The 26,666-nt window shown below is 36.1% G+C and overlaps 2 protein-coding genes across 13 annotated transcripts in view; both read right to left on the bottom strand.

Annotated features, from left to right (window-relative positions):
- LOC110627464 (chromatin remodeling protein EBS) overlaps window positions 1-4,367 on the bottom strand; it is a 37,284-nt gene extending 32,917 nt beyond the window's left edge. For all 6 annotated transcript variants that reach the window (XR_002489899.2, XM_021773788.2, XM_021773786.2 and 3 more), the window contains exons 1-3: window positions 4,024-4,367; window positions 3,299-3,641; window positions 3,114-3,182 (exon numbers count right to left, since the gene is read on the bottom strand). Coding sequence is in view for 5 of the 6 variants with exons in the window: in XM_021773788.2 (XP_021629480.1) it covers window positions 3,114-3,182; window positions 3,299-3,641; window positions 4,024-4,096 (485 nt within the window). In the remaining variant the exon portion in view is untranslated. The remainder of the gene's footprint in view (window positions 1-3,113; window positions 3,183-3,298; window positions 3,642-4,023) is intronic.
- Window positions 1-23,255, bottom strand: part of LOC110627463 (chromatin remodeling protein EBS) — a 33,763-nt gene extending 10,508 nt beyond the window's left edge. For 2 of the 7 annotated variants that reach the window (XR_006348066.1, XM_043949074.1), the window contains exons 1-5: window positions 22,898-23,255; window positions 22,169-22,511; window positions 21,984-22,052; window positions 20,035-20,173; window positions 17,073-17,126 (exon numbers count right to left, since the gene is read on the bottom strand). Coding sequence is in view for 6 of the 7 variants with exons in the window: in XM_043949074.1 (XP_043805009.1) it covers window positions 17,100-17,126; window positions 20,035-20,173; window positions 21,984-22,052; window positions 22,169-22,511; window positions 22,898-22,970 (651 nt within the window). In the remaining variant the exon portion in view is untranslated. Of the gene's footprint in view, window positions 1-16,355; window positions 17,127-19,997; window positions 20,174-21,983; window positions 22,053-22,168; window positions 22,512-22,897 lie in introns of those variants that run through there. The other 5 variants (XM_021773781.2, XM_021773780.2, XM_021773783.2 and 2 more) reach the window with 5 other exon arrangements.
- Between the last annotated feature and the right edge of the window lie 3,411 nt (window positions 23,256-26,666).

Raw genomic sequence — 26,666 nt, 5'->3', positions numbered from 1 at the left:
ATTCCTTTTCTTCTAAAATTCTCTGTTTCCATTTCCTCTTTTCATCAAGGCGCTAAGGGGTCTTGAAGGCACAAGGCGTTGGCGCGCGCCTAAGTGAAGCAAGGCGCAAAAACCATAAATAAAAATAAACTATCTAAATATTATAAAGTTACTTAGGATATTTATGAATGATATTTACATTGTAAATTTAGTTAATATATTATTAATTGCATATAAAAATATATGTATTTTATTACTTATTTCATTATATTTTGTTGTTTTATTACATTATTCTGTTACTAACACCATTACTATCATTATTGAGTGAAAATCATTATTAAAATATATTACACTAATTTATTTTTAATAAAATATAGCATTAAAAATAATAATTTCAGTTATATAGTGCATTCAAATTTTACATGTTGCTATATATTTAATTTTCAGATTATTTTATATGAATCTTATAAATGTATTATGAATTATATATTTAATATAAAAATAATTTTAATATTTAATTCATATAAAGAATTAAAAATGCATGAAAATTTAAAATTCATTAGTAGTTAGCTGTGAGTTAGGCACTCTGCATGTTTTATGTTACAGGTGGCACCTTTGCATGTTAAGGTCAGAGCTGCACTAAACTCTAGAAGCAAATGCAGTGTATCACTTGCTGAGAGTCAGAGACCATAAAAGCAGAGTTGGAAATACGCCTTAAAAATTAGAAAAATAGAACAACAGATTTTCTTTGAGTGAAAGTCGGAAGGGCAAATAGAAAGAGAAGTCAAGAAGAAAGAATGAAGAAAGGGAGAAGAAGAAAAAAATCAAGATGATGTCCGATGATGAAGAAGAAGAAGAGATCATGATGAAATCAAAGAAAGAACCTGAAATTTCATCTACCCATCCCTAGAGTTTGGATTGCTTCTCCTTCTTCTCTTTCTTCCACTTCTTCTTTTTCTTCTTGTTCTCATAAGTTGAATCACCTAGTGTAGCTGAGGCGCGCCTCGGGGGCACCTTGCGCCTGGGTGCGCCTTGGCTGCCTCGTCTCGCCTCCAGAAAGCCCACCTAGAGGGTGTTGAGGCACTATCCTGAGGGCCTGACACGCCTTGCACCTGGGGCACGTCTTAGGCACGCTTTTAATAACCATGCACCCTACTAGAGTGACAGCCATGGTTTTAAATCACGTATCGACCTTTAGGTAACGGGTTTTGAGGGGGTCATTACCCATTACCCCATTATACAACGGCCCCTCCTATTTGCAGGCATAACGGCCGTTATCGACCATGAAGTAATGGTAACGGCTGTTACCAATAATTGAAATTCTTTTATATCCTTCCTATTCTGCCCCCTACTTTCATTTTCATTAGTTTCTATACTTTTCTTCAGCAGCTTCAAAGGCTATATTTTTTAGGTTTTCTCTTCCTTTTCTCTTTTAAATTTCAATCTTTCCTACATATTTCTCATATAAGCTTAGATCCATCATAAACTATTGTATTTCCAAACTTATTTATTCTAAAGAGTTAGTTAAATTTTATGTATTTTAGTTTTTAGTTATTGTTTTTTCCCTTTTTTTAATTTTTTTGATTAAAGTATTAGTTTTGAGTTAATATTGTACTTTGAGCTATTAGTTTACTCGATCTATAAAGATTATGTTGTTTTTTTTATTTTAAACTTAAGTTAAATAATTTATATTTTATGTATTTATGTTTATTATGCATTTACATACATTGTTTTGAATTAAATCTAACCAATATCATTTCATTTATAAACTTTGCAAATTTTTTTGAAAAATTTGCATAGCTCCAAGCCGTTACCATTACGTTACAGGCTTGTTTCCATTACTCGCGAACGTGGCCGCGATTTAAAACCATGGTGACAGCTCAATGATTATCTCAAAGTGTTGCAGCTTGTTGAAGTTGGTGCAGAACAAATAATCTGCATCCTAGGAATGGCAAATACTCTGATCCAAGGAATGGCTAATAGAGCTGCAGGTTTGTATTTAATTGCAAGTTTAGTTCCGTAAAAGCACTACCATGTATGAAGTAAATTTTGTAACCCAAAATAAAATGCATTCTTATTTCTTGCAATCAAAGAGGAGATATCATTTGCCTTTGGAAAATTACAAGTACATCATTTAGATAATCAAAAGATTTAAATGCACCAATGCAACTTGAGAATAAACATATATCAAACACTTGCTATCAACTATACAGTCTATACTTATAGTGGCAGCACAAATGAGCTCAGTGAAGCTTTCCAATGTAGTTTGGCACATTTATGAAATGACTTTTAAATTAAAACATAGGCCTGTCTCATTTCTCAAAACAAAATTTGGGCTATTTTGTCAAACGACCAAAATGATATAAGGGTTTTCCCAAAAGTCTTTAAGTTATAAATGAAACCATCCAGGAGGTTACCCAAAATATCTTCAAATATCTATTTTCAAAAATAATTCAACATAGCTAACCATCCTAATTATTATAATGTCATTTATAGATGCTTTAACATTTAGGGACCTTACTACAAGTACATGGGGTGTGTGTGTGTGTGTGTGTGTGTGTGTGTGTGTGTGTAAAAGATAAGTACTTCTTTAGTCTATTGTAAAAGACCGTGTTAGATCTGCAACATGCCCACATACAGCCTGACTCAGACCCATACACAATTAATGCAAGTGCTTCAGCAAGCTTCACTTAGTTCAAGCTAGATTCCTTCATAAAAACCTTACATAACCTAGAGCTTTGCAGCATCATGCAACTCACAAGTTTAATGACTCATTGGCACCAACTGTTGCTTTTGGTGACAGTCCAAATAAACAACGAAATATGAAAAATACTATAAGATGGATATACTTCCTGTAAACATTCGAGGTACAGCATCACTTGGCTCACTTAAGCTCACTTAGTGTTTAACCAGCCAAAAAGAGGTTTAAATTGAGCGCAAGGTTATAAGTATATCAATAATGGAAATACTACCATGAAACATTTGATAAACAGACCAAAAGGACAGTATGTCCACACTAATTCAAAATTCATGTGGCTTCTACAAATTAAAAGATCAGCAGAATATGTAAATGTAATCCTTGCAATTTAATATAATAATTCTTGTTAAAAATTGAGAGTTGGCAAAAAATTTACCAATCTTTGCAACCCTCGCACTGCACCATTAGATCATCTGGATTGTATGGCATCTCACATTTACAGTACCTTACAAGGAAGAAAAAAGAATCCAGGTCTCACTTGAATAATCCAATTACTTCAACACTTAATAACCTAAAAAATCACTTCAAACCAAATAACAGAAAGTGCATAAGAATACTCACACAGCTACCCGATCAGGGGTGAACCCGCCAGTGGCAGCCTTGTATTCAAATCTACAGAAGTAGTCCTCAGCTCCAACATTTTCAAGCTTAGTGTAGTTCTTGAATGAGTGCACGATGCACTTCCCTTCAATTGTGTGTGCACTTTGCACATCGTAGTGGTCCGATAAGAAGAGCTCTTTCGCCCCATGGAATTGACGGCGGCCACCAATGGACTCCTCTGGCCGATAGTACCACCGGACACGGACTTTGACATTATTACGATGATCGGCCTCAATTTTCTCAACTCGTGCAACGTAGGGAGGCTTATCGGAGTCCGATGGGCGCATCAACACACAATCACCAGCTGCAACAAAATGAACAAAACATTGAATGATCAAAAAATAAAAATTAGACAATATTTCTGCAAAATGGGCAGTTCAAAAATTATCATAAAAACGGGATTTTGGGGTTTTTGAGAATAAGCAATAAAATAAGCAACTTCCACGGTCTTCAGAGACCCAAACGGGAAAACAAATGACCCAACATTAAAAATGATGAAAAACAAAGTATGAAAACTTCCATTAATACTGGGTTTTCAAAATCTTTAACGTCAAAAAAAGGAAACAATATGAGAATATGGGTTCTAAAAGGGGGGAAAAAAGATGAGAAATTCATGGGTTCCCAAAGCCAAAAAGGAATAATGGAGATTCCACCAATAGAGAGAGCGACAGAGAGAGAGTACATACGTCGAACAACTTTGTTGGTGCCTTTGATAGTGTAGGAATCGAGGTCTTTTTTGCCTGGTTTGGTTTTGGCCATGAATAGATTGATGTGGCAGGTCCAGAGGAGTTGGATTTTCCTGGAAGATAGAAATTGATAATGGAGGTGAAATGTGGAAAGCGAAGAGGCAAAATGTAGAGGACTGAGAAGGTTTTGGCGGGGTTTAACTTCTGAGAAAGAAGAGGGAAAGGAAACGAAACCCTAGAATCTGAATTCTGAGAAGAAGAGCTTAACTTAGCTCTTCGCGAGAGAGGAATGGAGGAAGAGCGTGACGTCGGTTTTGCTGCGATGTGAGGAAAGCAATGATAGAGGACACGTCACTGTCCATTTTGTGCATCTCCATTACGATTAGGATGTCCTCCTATGTCCGTAATGGATGAACATTTTTTTATTAATTTTATAATTATATGGATTTTAAAAATATTAAATTTTATTAACTATTACCGGATATTATGAAAAGACTTTTTAAAAATAGTATTAAATTAAATAAAATTATAATAATTAATTTATATATTATTATAATATAAATAAAATAAAATAGAAAAAAAATATGGACATAGTGTAAAAAATAAAATCGATGATAATTTTGAAAACTAAAAAAAGGACTAAAATTATAAGAATGAGAATTTTTTTTTCAGCTAATGATATTATTTATATACATACTACACACTTTAATCTCTTTTTTTTCAATATAACTAATTTTTTGAATTTTTATAATTAATTCTTATTTAATTTGCATGATAATTGTGTTTAATGTTGCTGAAATTATATTGTAGCGGTTAATGGTAACTTTTTTATGGAGTCTTGCACTGAAATTGAGAGGCCAAGTCTGTTCGACTTGAGGTCAATCTGTCTTGAAGCGCTCAGGTTTTCTTTCTACAAGTGGGATTACGTATATGTTTATCAGATCCTTCTCACGTAGTTCTGTCTTATGGTGACAGCTTACTGTCTATTTTGCGCGAGTCTTATGTAGCATCAGAGGTTCTCCGCTGGTCTTCGATTCTTGAGATTCGAAGGTGACAGATGTTTTCATGATCTGGGCCATGTGACTTGTTTGTCTAGACTGAATGCACGATATTCTTGCTTTCTTCTTACTTACCCTTTCGATAGGTTCCAGATCTTATTGCCGAAAATAGTTGCCGTGTTTCACGTTGTTTGTCCACTGCGGGACCCATGCCCGGTTAGCCTGGCGTATATCCACCTTTGTGGTATGACATAAAATGCCTTAAGAAATTTTTTATGAAACAGGACTAACTCCTAGTTGGTCTGGCGTATATCCGTGTTGTGGCTTGGATGAAATGCCTTAAGAATCTTTTTGTAAAATGGGACTAACACCCGGTTGACCTAGCATATATTCGCCTTGTGGCCTGATATAAAATGCCTTAAAATTTTTTTGTGAAACGGGACTAACACTTGGTTGGCCTGGTGTATATCCGCCTTGTGGCCTAATATGAAATGTCTGGTTATGCGGAACCCATGTCCGAATGGCCTTGTGGCCTTTTATGAATATTAGTTTTTGTGGACCAATACCTGGATTATATGTGAGACCCATACCCGGATGGCCTTGTGGCCTTTTATAAATGTTTGTTTCCGTAGACCAATGCCCGAATTATATGTAGGACCCATGCCCAGATGGCCTTGTGACCTTTGTTCTTGTCTCCACGCTTTCATCCATCCAACGATTCAAAAAAGAAATTTGAAGAATGCATCCTATTTTTATAACATTTTCATAAATTATAAATATTTTTCTAATAAAAGATTCGGTCGTCTGACTTGACCGATTTCAAAACTTGGAGTTTGACTCAAGAGCTGGACATTTGTGATATTCCCATTATTGTCACCCTCATTAACACTCAGTCGTCCTGCAATCACATGAATAACCTCACAAGTTTACTGTCAATGATGATTTCGGGAATTGTTACCTCGAGTTTGGGCCTCTTATCTTTTCTACTATTTTTGATGAACTTTCAAAGTGTGTGTCGTTCCCTACTAACCTTTCGATCTCATCTTTCAATTGTCAGCGCTCCTTTGTTACATGTCCGTGGTCTTTATGAAAATGACAATATCTAGTCCTGTCTCGTTTTTTGGCTTTCTTAGGATTGAGTTTGAGAGGTCACCTGATCTTTTTGTCATTTTTCCTAATCCACATTAGAATATGTGTTCATGAGTCATTCAATGAGGTATATTTTTTATACTTACCTTGGCCATTCTTTCCTCGGGGGACTGAGTAACTTTTATTGTCTCCCTCATATCCTTGATTCTTCGGTTTTTGACTTTGCTTCTGATCCATCCTTTTGTCTTTTTCCCATCCCTCCTGGCCCCTTTAGGCAACCCGTACCAACTTCTAGCCAACATCCTTGGGAACATCATCTAACGGCCCCTCTTCCTCGAACTTGTCCTTCTCTTTGGAATGCGTCTGGATTGCCCCTGTCCGAATCCTTGAGCTTTCTCCCTTCCCCTAGGAGCCATGAGTGATGCCTTTTCCTGAGCTTTACATTGCTCAAAAATAACCTACAACCTTCGAACGTACTGGAGTATTTTCTCAATGCTCATATTATTGGAATCTACTTCATTGACTATAGGAGATGTGTTTTGTCTACTGCTGGTAGTGGAAGAAATTATAGCCTTTTCATCGATAGCAACCTTAGCAGCGGCTCGTGAATTGTCGATCATTTCTAAAGATAAAAGAAAGATTTCTTTTTAGGAAAAAAGGGATAAGAGATCGGTTTTAATCTAAATGAACAGAAAGAATTCAATGGAATTCTTAACAACAGAACCAAATGATGTTGTTAAAATCAAATTGATGACGTAGCCGAAATGGAACTGTGCTGTGATTGGCTAAACCTGTGAGAAAGAAAATGTGAGGTGGTGAGTGTTTACGGTAGCCACTCTGATGCTCAAGTCAGTAGGGTGAAGAAAAGCGAGTATAATGTTTATAACTCAAGAGTAGTTGTGTGAGAGAACAACGTACTTTTACCTTTGTAATCTTTCTCCTTTTATATTTTAAGAAAATGGAGATAAATATGGCATTCTCTGATGATCCGGCGATGATTTGACCAACTCATTAGTAAGATACCTTCTCCAGCTAATTGGTCGGGAATTCCGTGATCGTAGACGTAAAGGGGATCTCCTAGATTATAGCCGTTAACGGTAATTTTCTTATGGAGCATTGCCCTAAAGTTGAGAGGGCGAGTCTGTCCGACTTGTCCTGAAGCACCCGGGTCTTCTTTTCTATGGTGGTGGAACTGCATATATGTTTATTAAATCCTTGCTATGTGGCTCTGTCTAATGGTAGCAGCTCACTGTCTATTTTGAGCGAGTCTTATGTAATATCATTGTGTTTAATAATATTATTGGTTTTTTATTTGTTTATTTTTAAAAAATTAAAAACTATTTATAGTTTTTATTTTACGTTTTGCAGAATATTTTTTTTAAAGGATTATTCTAACATCCTGATCGTTTTATATATTGGTTAATGCATATTGATAGATAAATAAATAAATTGTAAAATAAGGTAATATTATTAATATTTTAAATTTAGTTTTTATATTTGTAAGTATTATTAAAGATAAACAATAATGAGATAATTTTCACACTAGAAATCATTGCTGAAATTAAATCAATTTTTTTATTATAATTGTTTTTTTTTTTTTTTGAAATAACAAGAAAACTTTATTAATTCAAAGAGAACAAAGAAACAATATGAGGAGGAGGGATATCAATCCAAACTCCTTGACCTGACTTAGAATGAGCCGATGTTGCTAGAACATAAGCGACATCATTTGCAGATCTATAAACAAAAACACACTTTGTTTCCTCATAACTAGATAGAAGCAGTTTACAATCTTGAACTAAAAGGTCAAAAGACGATAAATCATCTAATAAAACACAATTAACTGACATCACAAGTACCTGAGCATCCAATTCGAAAAGAACTCGATCCCATCCACACTCTTTAATCCAGCTCAATGCTTCCCGGAATGCTATATCTTCAGCACACTTTGCATCCATCTGGCTATAAAAAGAGCCTGCTCTAGCAGCCACAAAACTCCCATCATCCTTCCGGATTACACAACCGAAACCTACCGAACCTCGTTGCAATCTTAAAGAGGCGTCAATGTTCGCCTTGATCCAACCATGCGGCAGAGGAGACCAGATCAGGCGAGCCGGGTCGACAATGGTGCTTACTGAGGACACGACCCGGGCTGCTTTCCATTGCTGCAAAAAATTCAGAGCCATGAAGAACACACCACTCGCAGTCTGACCCTGGCCCTTCCATACAACATTGTTCCTATTTTGCCACAAAGCCCATAAGATCATTAGCATAAGGGAGGCATTTTCCACAGAAGCAGAAGAGAAGGCTAAAGAAAACCACTCATTTAAAGAAGATGCAGAAGGCGCAGGCCAACCCAACGACGAGCTTAACCAGCAGCTGCGGGCAAAAGGGCACTGAATCAGAATATGCAAGACATTCTCAGGGGCTACATGACACAACGGGCATGAAGGATCAACTGGGACTCTCTTGGACTGAAGTAACGAGAGGCAAGGGACAACATTAACTAGAGCCCGCCAGCAGAAATTGAGCACTTTTGGGGGAACTTTAGCTTTCTAGAACCTTTTCCATATCTCGCTCCCTTCCCTATGTTGAAAGCCATCAACCAGGAACCTATATGCACTCTTAACCGAATAGTGATCTTTGGACTCGAATTTCCAGTACCATGTATCAGAACACGATGAAAGACTAAGAGGGATGTTCAAAATACAACTTCTATCTCTTTCATTGAACATCTGTGCAATTAAACTCTCGTTCCATCTGTGGTTAATTATGAGATCTGAAACAACAACTCTAGCACAGTTCAAAGGAGGGGTTGTGGAAACCAGGGACTCAGGCAGCTCTCTCAACCAGGGTTGCCCCCAGATTGAAACTGACTGACCATTCCCAATCCTCCAGTAAGCCCCAGCTCGAATCAGACCCCGAGTTTCCCATATGCTGCGCCACAAAAAACTAGGGTTACTTCCCAAAGGAGCTTCAAAGAAAGATTGTGTCGAAAAATAGCGGGCCTTAAGGACACGAGCCACTAAGGACTGAGGCCTGTTGATAATGTGCCAGCCCTGCTTCCCAAGCATGGCCAAGTTAAACTTATAAAGAATTTTGAAACGTAGCCCGCCATCAGATTTGTGCTTTGCCATTCTGTGCCAACCCAGCCAATGAATACCCCGATTTTGATCCGCCCCCTTACTCCACCAATATCTAGTCATCATGCGTTGCAGTTCATCACAAAGAGTCCGAGGAAGTAAAAATAAGCTCATCACATAGTTTGGCAAAGCTTGGAGGACTGTTTTCAAGAGAACCTCCTTACCTGCTTGAGACAGTGCCCGATGCTTCCAAGAATTCAGCCTTTTCCACAATCTATCCTTAACAAAACTGAACACTTCCCTCTTATTATTCCTAACATGAGAAGGAAGTCCTAAATAATTTCCAAAATCTGGTTTCTCCTCAACCTGAAGTACTGAGCATACAGAGTCCCGAAGAGCCACAGGAGTGTACCTACTAAAGGAGATAGATGATTTCTGAAGGTTTCTCACCTGTCCAGATGCATTTTCATACATGCGAAGGATACGCTTGAGTTCCAAAGCCTCCTGAACACTTGCTCGGAAGAAGATCAAGCTATCATCTGCGAAAAAAAGGTGAGAAAGCTGCGGGCCACCCCGAGAAACCCTATACCCATGAAGGCTTCCACTGCTTATACAATTTTGCAGGAGACGGGAAAGCCCCTCAGCACAAAGAATAAACAAGTACGGCGATAAGGGGTCTCCTTGCCTCAATCTCCTTGTAGGAACAATAGGGCCTAACTCCTTGCTATCATGCAGGATCCAATAACGAACAGTGGAGATACAAGAGAACAGCAAAGCAACACATTGTTGCGCAAAACCCAGCCGAAGAAGCATATCCCGAATGAAACCCCACTCAAGTCTATCATAGGCCTTGCTGATATCCATTTTGAGGGCCCCAGAAAACTCTTTTTTCCTTTGATGCACTTTAAAACCATGCAAGGCCTCAAAAGCTAAGATTATATTATCCTGAATACTTCGACCAGCAATAAAAGCACTCTGACTCTCCGAGATGATGGTGGGCAGAAGGGACTTAAGCCGATTAACTATCATCTTAGTGATGATCTTATAGACCACATTGCAGAGGGCTATAGGACGCAAGTCGCTCATTTGCTCAGGCACAAACTTCTTTGGAATCAAAACTAAAGCCGTCTCATTCAACTTCAGAGGAATAGACAAGGAATGCAGACACTCAATGGAAAAACTAGATACATCATCTCCTATAATATTCCAATACTGCTGGAAAAAACCAGGATTGAAACCATCTAGCCCAGGAGATTTATCAATTTTCATGGAAAAGGCTGCAGACCTTACCTCATCACAACTGTATGGCGCTAAGAGAGAAGCATTATGATCTTGTGATACCAACGTCGGGACACACTGCAAAACATGTTCAGAATTACAACTGTGGGAAGTAAAAAGAGTCATAAAGTAATCAGTCATCACACCCTCCAACCCCGAATTCCTGTCCCGCCATACATTTGAATCATCTAGCAGTTTGACAATCGTGTTTTTCCTTTTTCGAGCACTGGCAGACTGGTGGAAAAAACGAGTATTAGCATCACCCTCCTTAAGCCAAAATTGCTTGGCCCGCTGCTTCCAGAAGATCTCACGGAGATTTAGGAGGTGAAAGAAGCAGGCTTTAGCTCGTAAAAACTCAGTTATATGTTCCTGTAGGCGAGAGCCACGTAAATGGGACATGATAGCAAGGCACTCATCCATCTCCACTTTGTGCTTAAGACGAAGATTTATACCCCAAGATTTGAGAGCAGAACGACAAGCCTCAAGCTTACCCGCAGCATCCATGTTAGAAGAAGACTGCCAAATATCAAAAATAAGATTCCGGCAACCAGTCTCACATAGCCACGTATTCTCAAAACGAAACCGGTGAGCATGACGCTGTTCCACAAAGCATTTAACTACAAGCAGGATAGGCAGATGGTCAGATGTAGAGAAACCCATCACTTCAGCTAAAGAATTAGAGAACCTGGCACGCCATTGAGCATTAGTAAGAACATGATCCAACTTAGATTCCACCCAACTACCACTGTTTCTGCTATGCTCCCACGTGAACGGGTATCCTGTCATAGGAAATTCTATAAGACCAGAATCACAAAGAGCCTTTCGAAACCCATTGATCAAGCGTGGAGGTTGGGGTCGACCACCTCGCTTCTCAGATGGAGAAAGAATATCATTGAAGTCACCCAAACACACCCAAGGCGCTTCAAGATGAGATGCCAGTATACGCAGTCTCTGCCAAGACAAGTGGCGAGAGCCACGATCAGCTTCACCATAATACCCTGTCAAGCGCCAAGAACCAACACCATCCATGCAGATTTCTGTATCAATATGATGTTGCGATGAACTTAAGAGAGAGATAGAAGAGACTGACCTCCACAATAAAGTCAACCCTCCGCTATGACCCAAACTATCCACACTGAAAAAATCATCAAAGCCCAACAAACCTTTTATCTCATTCACCCTAGCAGAACCACATAAAGTTTCAATCAAGAAAAGAAAGTTCGGCCTCTTAACCCTGATCATCTCTTTCAGGGCCTGAACTGCTCGTGGGTTGCCAAGCCCACGACAGTTCCAACTAATACAACTCATTGTGATCGGCGGGCCTGAACCCCAGGACCCGCCGCTACTCCATTTTTTGACTGATTACTACCTGCATTGCTTGAACCGTGTACCACAGAGGACCTCTCCCCAATGACCTTCTTGTGATCAGGTCCTATACGTCGCCGTTTAGGATCAACAATGGTTACACCAACTCCCAAACCCATAGCTTGATCCTCCCCAACATCAAGATCCTCTTGACCCCTTTCCATATCATGATCATTATAGACCCCCGCATTTGGAGGCGAATTCAGTCCGCTATCAGTGGAATTACCAGAATTAAAACTCGACTGACCTTGGATGCTTTGCTCCCCTCCTCCTCCCTTAAGCCATCGGCTGCCAAGACTCTGAGGGCGTCGATGATTGACACGTAATTTCGGCCCAAATTTTCGAACCACTGGCGCATTCCCAAACTTCAGAAGCTCCCTGCAAAATTTCTCTGTATGATCAAACAGTCCACAAATGAAACAGAAACTGGGCGCCCTCTTATAAGCAAAAGTTGCAGTGAACCATGCTCCATCACTCTTGCGCATTCTCAAGGATTTGTGAATGGGAGCTGAAAGGTCATGCTTGTATCGAAGCCGAACATAAGCCCTCCGAGGACCCAGGAAGTTGTAAGGATCAGATTCCATGAAGACACCCAATTCATTCCCTATGCGGGTCACTACACGTTCAAAAAAGAACCCCGACGGCAAACCATGCACCTGAATCCAGAAGGGGACATGGGTAAGAGGAACCTTAGACGGGTGGGAGAAACCTTCCAACTTCTCAAGAACCAGGAGATGATTGTTGAACGTACATGGACGCATATCCAGAACTCTCTGCACATCGACTGAATGATAGAACTGAAATACATACCGATCACCCTCCTCCCGACGGACAGAGACTTGCTCAAATGGCTGCCAAAGCGCCACCAAGGTGTGCTCCATCGCATTGAAGTTGATAGGTCGACTTGTTAAGAACCGCCCCACTAGACACAATGACAGGTCATCCTGGTCGAGTACACCATCGTCGATTCCGAAGACCAAGCCGTCTTCACCCTCCACATCACCGTCGACCGAAAGACCCGCCATCTCCACAGAAAACATGTCATCTTCAAATGCCATAGAGAAGCCTTAAAAAAACCCTAGAAAACTTACCAGAGAGGTAAGACCGATACTCCCAAACAGAGAGACTAAAAACAGAGAGGTCAACCCTTTAAGATGAAGGAATTTAGAGAAACTTAACAAAAATTATTTTGGAAAAAAAAAAAAAAGATAATTGTGATATAATAGTGGAGATCAGGAACCGATTCAAAAGTAAAAATTGAAAAAAAAAAAAACCTTCATTCAACGTTTTCCGTTTTCATTGCCCCATATTAAACAAGTGAAAAAAAAGGAAAAGAAAAAAAAGGTAACAAACAAGTTTTTAATATTTATCACTAACTCTTTAAATTCAGCTTTTTAATATTTATTTGAGATATGTGTTTAAATATTAAAATAATGTTACAAGAATATACAAAAATTAGCTTGTTAATTTCATTTTTACTTTATGTTATCTACATCTATTTAGTACATATTTGCATTTAATAAATTTATTTTTTAATCTTTATAGTACATATTTGCATTTAATAAATTTATTTTTTAATCTTTCAAGAAAATATTTTAATTATCTGTTTAAACTAGAACTCACTCATACTCAGAAATAGCAGTTTTAATTTTTAATTGAATCTTAGAACAACAGTTGAAAAATTGGTAAAGTGACTATTTACCTACTTTTTAGTCACTTATCTTGGGACATCACAGACTGAAAAAATAAACAAACCGTTCTATCGATAAACATTACCTACTGAAAAAAAAAAAAAGGAAAAAGGGAAAAAAATTTCACCCATGTGGGGAGGAAAGGAACGTGACCCAGGCAAAAATTGGAAAAAGGCAGCTGCATCACCAGCAAAGTCAAGACCACTGCCTCAAAGAGAAGGAAAGAAAACTAGAGAAAGAAAACTAGGGCACTATTTTTTAAACCGTATTTCTTACCAATAAATACCATTTTCATATTTCATAGAATAATTATATTCTATAATTGAATGATGCTTTATATTTATATATATATATATAAACTATTTCAAAAGGACAGTGTGTTTTGTTAAAGAGTATCTTCCATTTTTAAAGAAAAAAATAGATGAATTATTATTAGGTCTCTGAAATTTTAAGAAATGGAGTATTTTGTTTTTATTTTAAAATTACTTAATTAAATTATTTATATATTTTTTATATAATTAAATTGTTTAGTCATGAGAAATATTAATTAATTTGTTTTAAATTTTGTCAAAGAGATTATACATAATATACATATTTAAAATTATATGATTAAATAATATATTTAATTTAAATTATAAAAATTAAATAGTTTAAATATTTAAATAATTAATGATTAATAATTAAGGAGTTAATTTTATAAAATAATAATGAAGAAGATACAAAACCTTTTAAGCCATTAAAAGTTTCTCCTCAAATGAATTTATTATTTCTCTTTAAAGTCTTAAAAAATGACACCGTTTAGCGGAATATGAAATGACTACCGAAGGTTGTCATCCGCTCGTTTAATTTTTAGATATCATTAATGCATTTTGATACTTTTATGTCCCATATTGCTTTAATTTTTATGTGTTAATCTTCATACCCCTCTTAGAAACTATATTACTTCTAAATAGTTTCACACTTGAAATAATATCAAAAAAAGAAACCACAACTAACCTTTCAATAGATAGAGTCGATACTGATTCTTGGGACATGCTTTGGTTAAATTCGTAAAGTCTACACATATCCTTCACTTTCTATAAGGTTTTTTCACTAGCACCACATTAATGAGTCATGTAGAATATTGCATTTTCTTAATCAATCATGCATTTGACAGTTTATTAATTTCACCTTTTATTACCTACTCTCTTTTACAAGTGAATTTCCTTCTTTTTTTTTTGCTGAATCGACTTAACTAAAATATCTATATTTAAGCTGTGTGTGATTATGTCGAAGCTTCGTACTTCTCAAAAGGTTAACAAGCTCTTTTTTATAATATTGTTTAAGATCAAGCTCTTTTTTATAATGTTATTTAAAATCGAACCAAAACATACCTTTTGATCTGTTGACTCAAACTGTGTGTGAGGGACTTTTTCAATAAGTCAATTGAAATTGTCATTTTTTTAAGTCTTTGATGGAGTGTCTCTAATATTTCTGAGCTTACTTTTGACTGACTCGAACTATTGCCCCTCCTCTAAAACTGATAACTTTAACATGTAGATACGTGCAAGAAATTTCTTTTCATGAATAACAGAGGACAAGTAAACGATTTTTTTTTTAAAGATGATAGTTACACCTTGAATAACAGAAAGGTCTCCCCATGTTACATGTTGAATTCAAGGCTATAGCAATCGCTTGTAAGTTCTAGTATAGTTATTACTCTTTTCAATATAATTTAAGAAGAGACAATGATTAATATAGTTAAAATAATTTCTGTTTAACCTTTTTCTTAATATTATTATATTACATCAAATTACTTCTACAATGGATAAATTTTTTTTATTGGCATATTAAATAATAACATAATAATAAATCCATAAATAACTTTATTTAAGAAAATAAAGTTGACACAGATTAAGTAATGAATTTTATTGACTTTTCTTACTCATCAAAAAAATTAAATACCTTATGCTTTAAAATACTTTAGAAATTTCTTAATAAAAAGAAATTATTTAAGAAACCAATAGGTTTTAGTTTTTTAATATATATTAAATAAAAAAAGAAAAATTTTTTTTCTTGATAGATTTAGCTTGAACTGTTACCATAGGATTAGTTTATCCCACCATTAACTCCTTTTGCTAAATTTAACCTCCATTGCTACATCAGCTCTCTAATTTTTCCATACCATTGAGATTATATAATACTATACTTATTGGCTAAAATAAAAGAAATAACTAATTTAATAAATTTTTTAAAATCTCAATATATTCTTCAATCCCAATAGATCAACTAATAAATTTTCCTAAATAGTAAATTTCTCCATTAATTAGATACACATGTTTGAGACCAGATATTTTATGACCTCTTTATGACCTTGCAAACACAGATAATCTCTTTTTAAGTTTTCATTAGTTAAACCTTTTTTTAAACATGTAAATTTTTTTTATTAAAATCCTTCATAATAAATGGATGTTGATCAACAACCAACATTTGCTTAACGATCCGCATTCAAACAGTGCTCCTCCTTGCTTTCTTTTTGTTTTTTCTTCTTAACCATGCAATTTTTGAGTTATTACCTTTTCCCTCAGAAACCAGTAAGATCCAGTATGATACCATAAATTGCATTTTCTTTCCCAGCACTCAACTCTGATATATGTGATTAAAATATCATCTTAGAACATATGTGTGGGATTCCAAATCCTTCAAGAAACCCATTCATGCATTATGCACACAAAACTCCAATGTGAACTTTTCTCTCTCTCTCTTTCTCAACTAGAGGCTGTCGATAACAAAAATATGCATAATTAGATAAAGATGCTCACCAATAGATGGTGGCATTGCTCCCCTGCTCCTACAAATATGGTTTATTCATATATATTCATACGGAACAGTTGATGCCCTCGGCAAGGCTATCAGCAGCTCTGCTCAATAGAGGAAATCCCACATTCAATCAGCTAGCTTTCAACAGGTGATTCAAAATTTCAGAAGACTTGGCAACTAGAGAATTGGGACACTGGCTCAAAAATTTGTCCAGAGCCATCTATACAAAAAGAAAAAAATGAAAAAAGGAACAAGAAAACCATAACCACCCTTGGACGTTGAGACTAAGTGGTATTTGCCTTCATCTACATCAACAAATCACCCCACATGAAGATTTGAGTCCAAAGCAGTGCCTGGATTAAGTCGACTGTTACATCTCTTGCTAAAACCCAACTCCTCTTTCCACGTCCCTTGTGATTAAGGGAAGAAGAAAGGAAGAACAGAATGAGTTTGTCACATATATAGCATATACCATAACAAACCCAAGGTTCACGAGACATTTAATTTGATTCATCATCATTTTAGGAGCAGAAAAGAAAAAAGACACTTCAATTTTTGGCACAGCACTCACGAGGACATCATTAGGCACTACAGATCATCTCCTAAGACCATTCGCACGAACAAACACTAGAAAATTATAAATAAGAAGAGCCTCTTGCTTGTGCAAGCATAATATCTTATCAGCACTGTATAATTGAACATCAAGCAACAAGAACACACTGCAGCTAATGTGCAAGAAAAAGTACCTCCCAATCACCCATCATGATTATCTGTCATCTCTTCCTTCGCTTTGTCTCCAGCTAGCATAAAAAACCAAGACGAGAAAAATACATCATAAAGAGTAAAGGGACAAAAAAACAGAAAAGACTAATAATCCCATATTAGAAACAATCAAGAATCAAAATATCAATTGAAATGAATTTTCTTTTCGTAGGAATTAACACATATATTCTTCTTCAGGCAACACAAAAACAAAAGGATCCTTTTCCAAAGCATTTAACATAAATCCATTAGCTTTTCCTTGTAAACAAAATATGCCATTTAAACTTACACAGGCTACACCTCCATCTTTTGCAATAAAATTCGCTAATTATTCAGAACTTCTAATGCTTCTGATAAATTAACTTTCATAAATATGACTTAAATCCTTTACCCTCTGTTTGGAATTAAGAATTTTATAAGAATTCAATTCAATTGAATTCTTTTCTTGCAAAATTTTTGTTTGAAATAAAAGAATTAAAAATTTTTTAACTTGAAAACTTTTTATCATGTATAAAAAATGAAATCATGAATGATTTTGCAAGAATTCATTTGAATTCTTTTCTTACAAAATCATTCATACCAAACGAAGGGTTAATGAATTAACATTATTTTCTCTCTGACCAAAATAGACAAAGCACAGGGAATATAATCTCCCCACAAAGATTGGCATCCAATTTTGCCACCTGCTCATGAGTGTTACATAATTTCATGACTCAGTCAGATATATGCATCATACAGATAAAATAATCACTAATTATGAACACCAAGAGGACTACAACATTTAGCTCCAAGCAGAACTTGAGGAGATGATCATTTGGATATCTAAACAATCAAATGCCATCCGAAACTCTCAAGCACAAAGATTTACTTAGAGATGCAAAGTACAGATTAGTTTCAACAGAGAAAGCTAAAGCAAGTTATAAAGTCAAAATACCAAACGAGTATCATATTAGATAAATAAAGTATGCTAGGGTTACCATGTGAGATACTTGTACAGATAATACTTATGCAAATAAGCAACTTAGCAAAGACAAAATAACATGGGAACACCTTAGACAGACACCAGAAAGTTACTAGTTTCTGCAACCATCAAAAAATGTTTTCTGTTAAAACTAAAATCCTTTATATAGAAAATCCATGTTAAGCAAATCACCAATAACTGTAAAGAAGCAAAACCTATAAAGTAGAAATAGAATATTTCACAATATTTCGCTTCCACACAACAGAGAAGATCTAAAGGAAATGGACATGTAGAGTTTTTAGACAACTAAACTACAAGATCCCATCCCAAATTCTAGAAGTATCATGTGATAAGCAGCAAAAGTAATGTGTAAAATCTAATACGATGAAATTGTAAACAAAGTCTGCAATGATAAAAGTACCAGTCTGATTATTGTGCATATGACATTCTCGTTCATGTGTGTATATGCGTGTGAGTTAGTGAAGTCCAAAAACCTTACCTTCTTTTAAAACTAACTTCCTCCAATACATAGTATAAAGCATTACTATACTAGTTTACCATGATCAAGCAAGAGCATACTGACCGTTGATGGAGAAAATTAAAAAGGGGAAAAAATTGGCTAAGCAAATAAAAAACCAATTTCTCAACAGAGTATAGGACCTCAAATAATCACTGCTGCATAGACATTGCCCTCAATAGAAACAGAACTTGTTTGAAGTCCAACCTCCTAGGTAGTAGGTGGTACTTTTCACTGCCACCAACACATCCATTCCAACCTTCCAATTTATCCCTAAATATAAATGGAAACCATCAACTAGGATGAACAAGGTCACACCCATTAAGCTGTTTCCTCTCTCTCTCTCTCTCTCTAATCCAACATTCGATGATCTAAATTAATTAAGCATGTATTCTACTTGCTAATCCTCTGCTCTACCTTGAAACAATATAACTACACAGTTTAAATTTAATTGCAATAAGAAGCTGATGGCATGCTTGTTAAGAAACTAAAAAAGAAATCCCAAATCAAACGCCAACCCCCTGTCCCATGTGCATTTGTTCATTAACAGACAAATTAACTCGGCCAATATTTACGTACCATCTGAGGTGTATGTTGCAATACAATTGAACAAGTAAAATGTCATTTGATGGACCATCATGTTAAGATACACCTTTTCATGCCCGCCAATGGAAATAGTAATGCTCAGGTCAGTAATCCTTAGTTCCCCATGAACTGAACATAATTTGGCCAATATTCCTCTGTGTTTTTGAATGTACGAAACACGACCAATAACAACAATCCCAAAGGCCCAAGAGGCCTTAGAATATTAGTACATGGAACCAAAATTTGCAACTAGCAAGGGCACAATCAGCCCAGGATAAACTTTAACACAAATCAGTAGAGCTCTATGCAGTATCAGCATAGTGAGTATTGTACTCTTCTACAATGTTTGCACTACTTTAATCACTTAACGATGTCATAATCACAGTATATATGCCTCCAAATTAATGCGGCTCTCAGCTATTTCTTCCATATCAAACTTTATAGAAATTTCCTGCATTCATATTAAGAAGCCCCTATACATCCATACCGTCAAAATCAGTTGGCATTTTTTATCATTAGTTACATGCCAATAGGTAACAAAACTGAAATTTGGTTGCACAGTGAAAACAGGTTATATGACAGATAAGGTGGGCAAAGATTGTGCAAGACCAAAGCATGACATCTAAGACAACAAGCTGAGCATCATCCTATAATCTTTGAGATGAGAATATAACTTGATTGCAAAACTGACAGGGAAAAAGGATGGCTGGAGAAACCAAGTACCAAGTTGTAAAAGATTAAAACCACCAGAACTGGAAGAACAAATAATATCAGTACACAAGCAGCGAAGCTGATCACTAGTTCTCATGATAATTTGACACCTAGGCGCTACTTATTCACCCACACCTGTAGTTGTACTAGGGAGATGGGACACAATGTTCACCTTGGCCTCAACAGATGGTGATACTGGGAAAGCGTTCAAAGTCCTTTTGGCATCATCATCAGAGGAACAGTCAAAACACAGAAAGTGATCCAATTTTTTGGCTTCTTCAATTGTCATACCCATACAAGAAGGATGAAACCTGCAATGTATTAGCAAAGCGGTTAGGAAATCACAGTTTTTAGTGTTCTTACTGCTACATAATCACTCAAGAACTTACTGCTATTGCATAATCACTCAAGCACAAAAAAACAATCCAATTCGACAAGTTGTAATATTTGATTATGCAGTATATGATATATCACAACTTCAAAAAAGCGCACCACGGTTAAATAAGTGTTCAACCATCAAATTCTGGTTTCGATCTATTTCCATAATGTTTCTACTTGGTAAAATCAAGCATTAATCTCAATCTAATGGATCAGCTAAATGGATCTGTCTATTCCACTTGGTTAAGGATATTAAAGGAAAGCGTCCCTTCCAAATTTAGTTGATAGAAGAATAAAAATAAATAAATAAACCCAATCAGCTGTGAAAGAGTTCCAAATTCCAATATAAATTGAGTACTTCATCTAAAAGTTTAAACAATCTACAGTTAATGAGCTTTGACAGACAAGAAACACAATGTTACAATTAATCCAAAAAAGTTCAAAGAACCCATCAAAACTCCATGCGACCTTTCTTAATACTACAAGTAAGAAAGTTCATGAATCCAATTCATAATAATATGATGTTGAAACTATGATAAAAGGTGATTTGAAACTACACCAAACACCAAGATGACACATTTTTAAGTAAGCACCTGCAATATAACATAAGTTTTCTGCTTACAACTCAATATCAGGTGTTTACTACTTTCGATCATCAGGCATATAACAACAATTATTAATCATTCGATCACCAAAAGCTAACCATCCTAATTATTATAATGTCATTTCTAGATGCATAACATTTAGGGACCTTACTACAAGTACATGGTGTGTGTGTGTGTGTGTTACTTCTTTAGTCTATTGTAAAAGACTGTTAGATCTGAAAAGTGCCCACATACAGGCTGACTCAGACCCATACACAATTAATGCAAGTGCTTCAGCAACATAGCTAACCATCGTAATTATTATAATGTCATTTCTAGATGCTTAACATTTAGGGACCTTACTACAAGTACATGGTGTGTGTGTGTGTGTGTGTGTGTTTTACTTCTTTAGTCTATTGTAAAAGACTGTTAGATCTGAAACGTGCCCACATACAGTACTCAGACCCATACACAATTAATGCATGTGCTTCAGCAACATAGCTAACCATCCTAATTATTATAATGTCATTTCTAGATGCTTAACATTTAGGGACCTTACTAGAAGTACATGGTGGGTGGGTGGGTGTGTGTGTGTGTGTGTGTGTGTGTTACTTCTTTAGTCTATTGTAAAAGACTGTTAGATATGAAACGTGCCCACATACAGGCTGACTCAGACCCATACACAATTAATGCAAGTGCTTCAGCAAGCTTCACTTAGTTCAAGCTAGATTCATTCATTAAAAACCTTACATAAGCTAGAGCTTTGCAGCATCATGCAACTCACAAGCTTAATGACACATTGGCACCAATTATTGCTTTTGGCGACAGTCCAAATAAACAACGAAATATGAAAATACTATAAGATGGATATACTTCCTCTAAACATTCAAGGTACAGCATCACTTGGTGCACTTAAGTTAACTAAGTGTTTAACCAGCCAAACAAAGGTTTAAATTGAGCGCAAGGTTATAAGTATATCAATAATGGAAATACTACCGTGAAACATTTGATAAACAGACCAAAAGGACAGTATGTCCACACTAATTCAAAATTCATGTGGCTTCTACAAATTAAAAGATCAGCAGAATATGTAAATGTAAGCTTTGCAATTTAATATATATAATTCTTGTTAAAAATTGAGAGTTGGCAAAAAATTTACCAATCTTTGCAACCCTCGCACTGCACCATTAGATCATCTGGATTGTATGGCATCTCACATTTACAGTACCTTACAAGGAAGAAAAAAGAATCCAGGTCTCAGTTGAATAATCCAATTACTTCAACACTTAAAAACCTACAAAATCAATTCAACCCAAATAACAGAAAATGCAAAAGAATACTCACACAGCTACCCGATCAGGGGTGAACCCACCAGTGGCAGCCTTGTATTCAAATCTACAGAAGTAGTCCTCAGCTCCAACATTTTCAAGCTTAGTGTAGTTCTTGAATGAGTGCACGATGCACTTGCCTTCAATTGTGTGTGCACTTTGCACATCGTAGTGGTCCGATAAGAAGAGCTCTTTTGCCCCATGGAATTGACGGCGGCCACCAATGGACTCCTCTGGCCGATAGTACCACCGGACACGGACTTTGACATTATTGCGATGATCGGCCTCAATTTTCTCAACTCGTGCGACGTAGGGAGGCTTATCGGAGTCCGATGGGCGCATCAACACACAATCACCAGCTGCAACAAAATGAACAAAACATTGAATGATCAAAAAATAAAAGTTAGGCAATATTTCTGCAAAATGGGCGGTTCAAAAATTATCATAAAAACGAGATTTTGGGGTTTTTGAGAATAAGCAAAAAAGTAGCAACTTCCACGGTCTTCAGAGACCCAAACGGGAAAACAAATGACCCAACATTAAAAATGATGAAAAACAAAGTATGAAAACTTCCATTAATACTGGGTTTTCAAAATCTTTAACGTCAAAAAAAGGAAACAATATGAGAATATGGGTTCTAAAAGGGGGAAAAAGATGAGAAATTCATGGGTTCCCAAAGGCAAAAAAGGAATGATGGAGATTCCACCAATAGAGAGAGCGAGAGAGAGAGAGAGAGAGTACATACGTCGAACAACTTTGTTGGTGCCTTTGATAGTGTAGGAATCGAGGTCTTTTTTGCCTGGTTTGGTTTTGGCCATGAATTGATTGATGTGGCAGGTCCAGAGGAGTTAGATTTTCCTGGAATATAGAAATTGATAATGGAGGTGAAATGTGGAAAGCGAAGAGGCAAAATGTAGAGGATTGAGAAGGCTTAGGTGGGGTTTAACTTCTGAGAAAGAAGAGGGAAAGGAAACGAAACCCTAGGATCTGAATTCCGAGAAGAAGAGCATAACTTAGCTCTGCGCGAGAGAGAAATGGAGGAAGAGCGTGACGTCTGTTTTGCTGCGATGTGAGGAAAGCAAAGATAGCGGACACGTCACTGTCCATTTTCTGCATCTCCATTAATATTAGGATGTCCTCCTATGTCCATAAGGAAAGAACATTTTTTATTAATTTTGCAATTATTAAATATCAAGATATATTATGAATTTTTTTAAAAAATAATATTAAATTAAATAGAATTATAATTATTAATTTATATATTATTATAATATAAAAAATAAAATAGAATTATAATAATTAATTTATATATTTTAATTAAATTGCAAGAGCCTTTATTTTTTTTTTGGAAAATTACTTTTTAGCCCCTGAGATTTAACATAATTAACATTTTTGTCCCTCTATTTTGGCGACCCAACACTTAAGTCCCTCACTTTATTTTCTGTGCAAATCCGTAGTCCTTCCATCCAAAATAACCGTTTGGGACACGTGAATTGACAAAATTAACCCTCACTAAACCTAAATCCAAATGTCTCTTCTTCCTCTTCTTCTTCTTCTTCTTAATTAGAGAACATATGAAATCTGTAACTAGAAAAAACATGAAAGAGAAAAAAAATAGGAATTTCACATTAAGAGAAGGGTATTTCTGGAAAAAATTATCACCTCTCACTTTTGACTCTTTGACCAAACGGTTTAAATGGACGGAAGGACTACGAATTTGGACGGAAGAGAAAATGAGGGACTTAAGTGTTGGATCGCCAAAATAGAGAGACAGAAGTGTTAATTACTTTAAACCTCAGGGACTAAAAAGTAATTTTCCCTATTTTTTTCATTACTTAGAAATTTATTTATAATAGTATCATTATCTATATTTATAAATATATTTCTTTTAACATAAATCATGATCAATCCTTCAATAGATCATGTTCAAATGACATTCCCTAATATTTTTTTCACTGATGATATTGATTTTACATAATAAAATTATATTTTTTATAAGATAATTACATGCCTATAATTTAGTATCACTTAAGACAAATTTTACATATAACTAAAAATAATAATCATATTTAACCAGTATTTAAAATTCAATTTTTCTAAATTTAAATAGACTAATTTATTACTCATAAAAACAATATTTGATATATATTAAAATGTTTTTTAAATTTAAATAATACAACCTATTACCTATTAAAATTACATTTTCTTGATTTAACATTTGTTTTTTTTTTCTAAATTTAAATATTTTATGAAACCATTGAATAATCTAAACATTACACATAAAACTTTTTTTTCTAAAATTTTAAAATTTTTTTTTTAAATTAACCAGTTTAACATAGAATTTCAATTACAAAATATATTAATAATTAAGTAAAATAAATAAAAATATATATTACTTTTTAAAAATAAAAAATAATATATAAAAATAAATTAAATAATGATCGAATAACTTTTAAGAGAAGAAAATTTTAAATAAAAGATTTGAAGTTGAGAGTTTTGAATATTTAAAGTTAATTTTGTGGATTAGAAAATAATAAGAGGGAAATATGGGTGAAGGGGCTGCTGGGAAAAATATTGAAGAGGTTAGGTTTTGTTTTATTTAGGGTTTGGAGAGAATTTTAAACATTGTAAGGTGTTTATGGCTTCACTTGTACTCACACCAGCATTAACTCTACTAGAGAGTATAGAACCATTAGAACCATTAGAGGTGTAATAACTAAATTGTTGGTGTAATACCCGGCTAGAATCCAGTATCGGAATTCCTGCCTTCCGGCGGAATCTAGGGTGTTGGATCTTTCTAGAAGGGTAGAATGTGTTTTCTAAAAATATTTTCAAATGATTTTAAGGGTTTTAATTGAAAGAAAATTGAGTTTTGAAGAGAAAAGGCCAAGGAGGAAGAACCCAGGTTCGGCCGCCGAAGGTGATGTTCGGCTGCCGAACATGAGATGGTTTTGGATGGACTTTTGGCTTCCGAAAGTTGAGTTGGGCAGAAACCAGGTTCGGCTGCCGAACCTCAAGTTCGGCAGCCGAACATGGGGGACTTTAGGGTGCTGGTTTGGCCGCCGAAGGTGGCTCAGCCGGTCGCCTATATAAGGCCTCAGACCGAAAATGGGCGAGTTTTTTTTCCCCATTCTCGGGCTAAGGTGAGTTCATGTCCTCCCTTGGTCGATTTCAAGTTTTCCTTTGACTTTCCAAAGTGTTATGAGTTTTATCCTTGGTTTTGAAGAGTTTTAAGCTTGGATCTAGGATTTGGAGCTTGGAGACCCCGGAGCTAGTTTCCTCCACATCTCCAAGGTTCGGGTCACACCAACCTTCGATCTCCAAGAGGTTAGTGTAGATCTCTGCTTTTCTTTATGTTTTAATGAGTTTTAAGTAAGTTTTAAGGAGATTTGATGTATGTGTTTGGGTAGATATGCATGATAGGGTTTAATGTGGAGTTGAGTTTGAACTAATCTTGTGGCATGTGTTGTGTACCACGCTATGGTAATGGATGAGGACCCTAGGGGAGGTCTTATGTTTGTGGTTTGATGCATGCACAGGTTAGGTTCTAGTTCTTTGGATGTGACTCCGGCTTGATGTATGTTATGTTGACCCAGCTAGAGTTTTGTTGAGAGCTCTAGTATGGGGTTCTTTTAGGTTTCCAGTTATGTTGCATACAGGTCAAGTTCGGTATTTACATCAGATGTTCCAGTTTTTATGTTAAAGTTTTGATCATGTATGGGATTTGACCAGGTGATAGGAGGTATGTTTGGCTTGCTACGGGTCCCGGCGGCCTTAAGCCGATCTGGATCCTAGCGCCGGTGGCGGTTCGGGCCGTTACAGAGGGGTATCGATTTTCGGGTCGTTACAGAATGGTATCAGAGCTTTGGGCCTCGAGAGTACGGTGTGTTGCACATCGGAAAGAGGTTGGCTTAGAGGTCATAGAAGGGCAAGCACAATAGGAAGAATCATGTCCACTAGGATAGGATGTTGAGTCCTGTCTTGTTTGATGATGTGAAATGCCATGAGTTTATGCATGTGCATTAATGTTATGTATGACATGTTATGCATGTATGTGTAGGTTCATGTGTTTTCATATGAACCGTATGATGCTAATGTTTGTATGCTTGTGTGTTGTTCTTCAGAGGAGCCAGAATGCGAGGTGCCCATCGATCTGTGGAATCGACTGGAGTTCCATCTGAGAGGGAAGGTATGGACACCTTTCCTCCTGCTCTGCCAAGAGCGCAGTCATGGGGAGTCAGCAGATGGGGAACATCAAGGGACCCTGGAAGGTCTTTTGATGTAAGCAGAGAAGGAATGGCTCCAAGAAGGATGTCAGCTAGTATGAGGGAAGTAGAGTTGGAGGTTCAGAGAAGGGATGTTAGTTTGGGAATCAGAGTGCCAGAGGAAGGCATGGGAGATTCTCAGGAGGATGCTCAGACTCAGGATTCCAGGATCTCAAGTTCAGGGGGGATTGATCCCTCCACTCTAAGTACTGCTGCCTCAAGAGATAAAAGGTGGGGAAACACCACTAA

This window comes from Manihot esculenta, chromosome 12 (genome assembly GCF_001659605.2).
Source record: "Manihot esculenta cultivar AM560-2 chromosome 12, M.esculenta_v8, whole genome shotgun sequence".
Taxonomy (NCBI): domain Eukaryota; kingdom Viridiplantae; phylum Streptophyta; class Magnoliopsida; order Malpighiales; family Euphorbiaceae; genus Manihot; species Manihot esculenta.
This window is presented reverse-complemented; position numbering and strand designations above follow the sequence as displayed.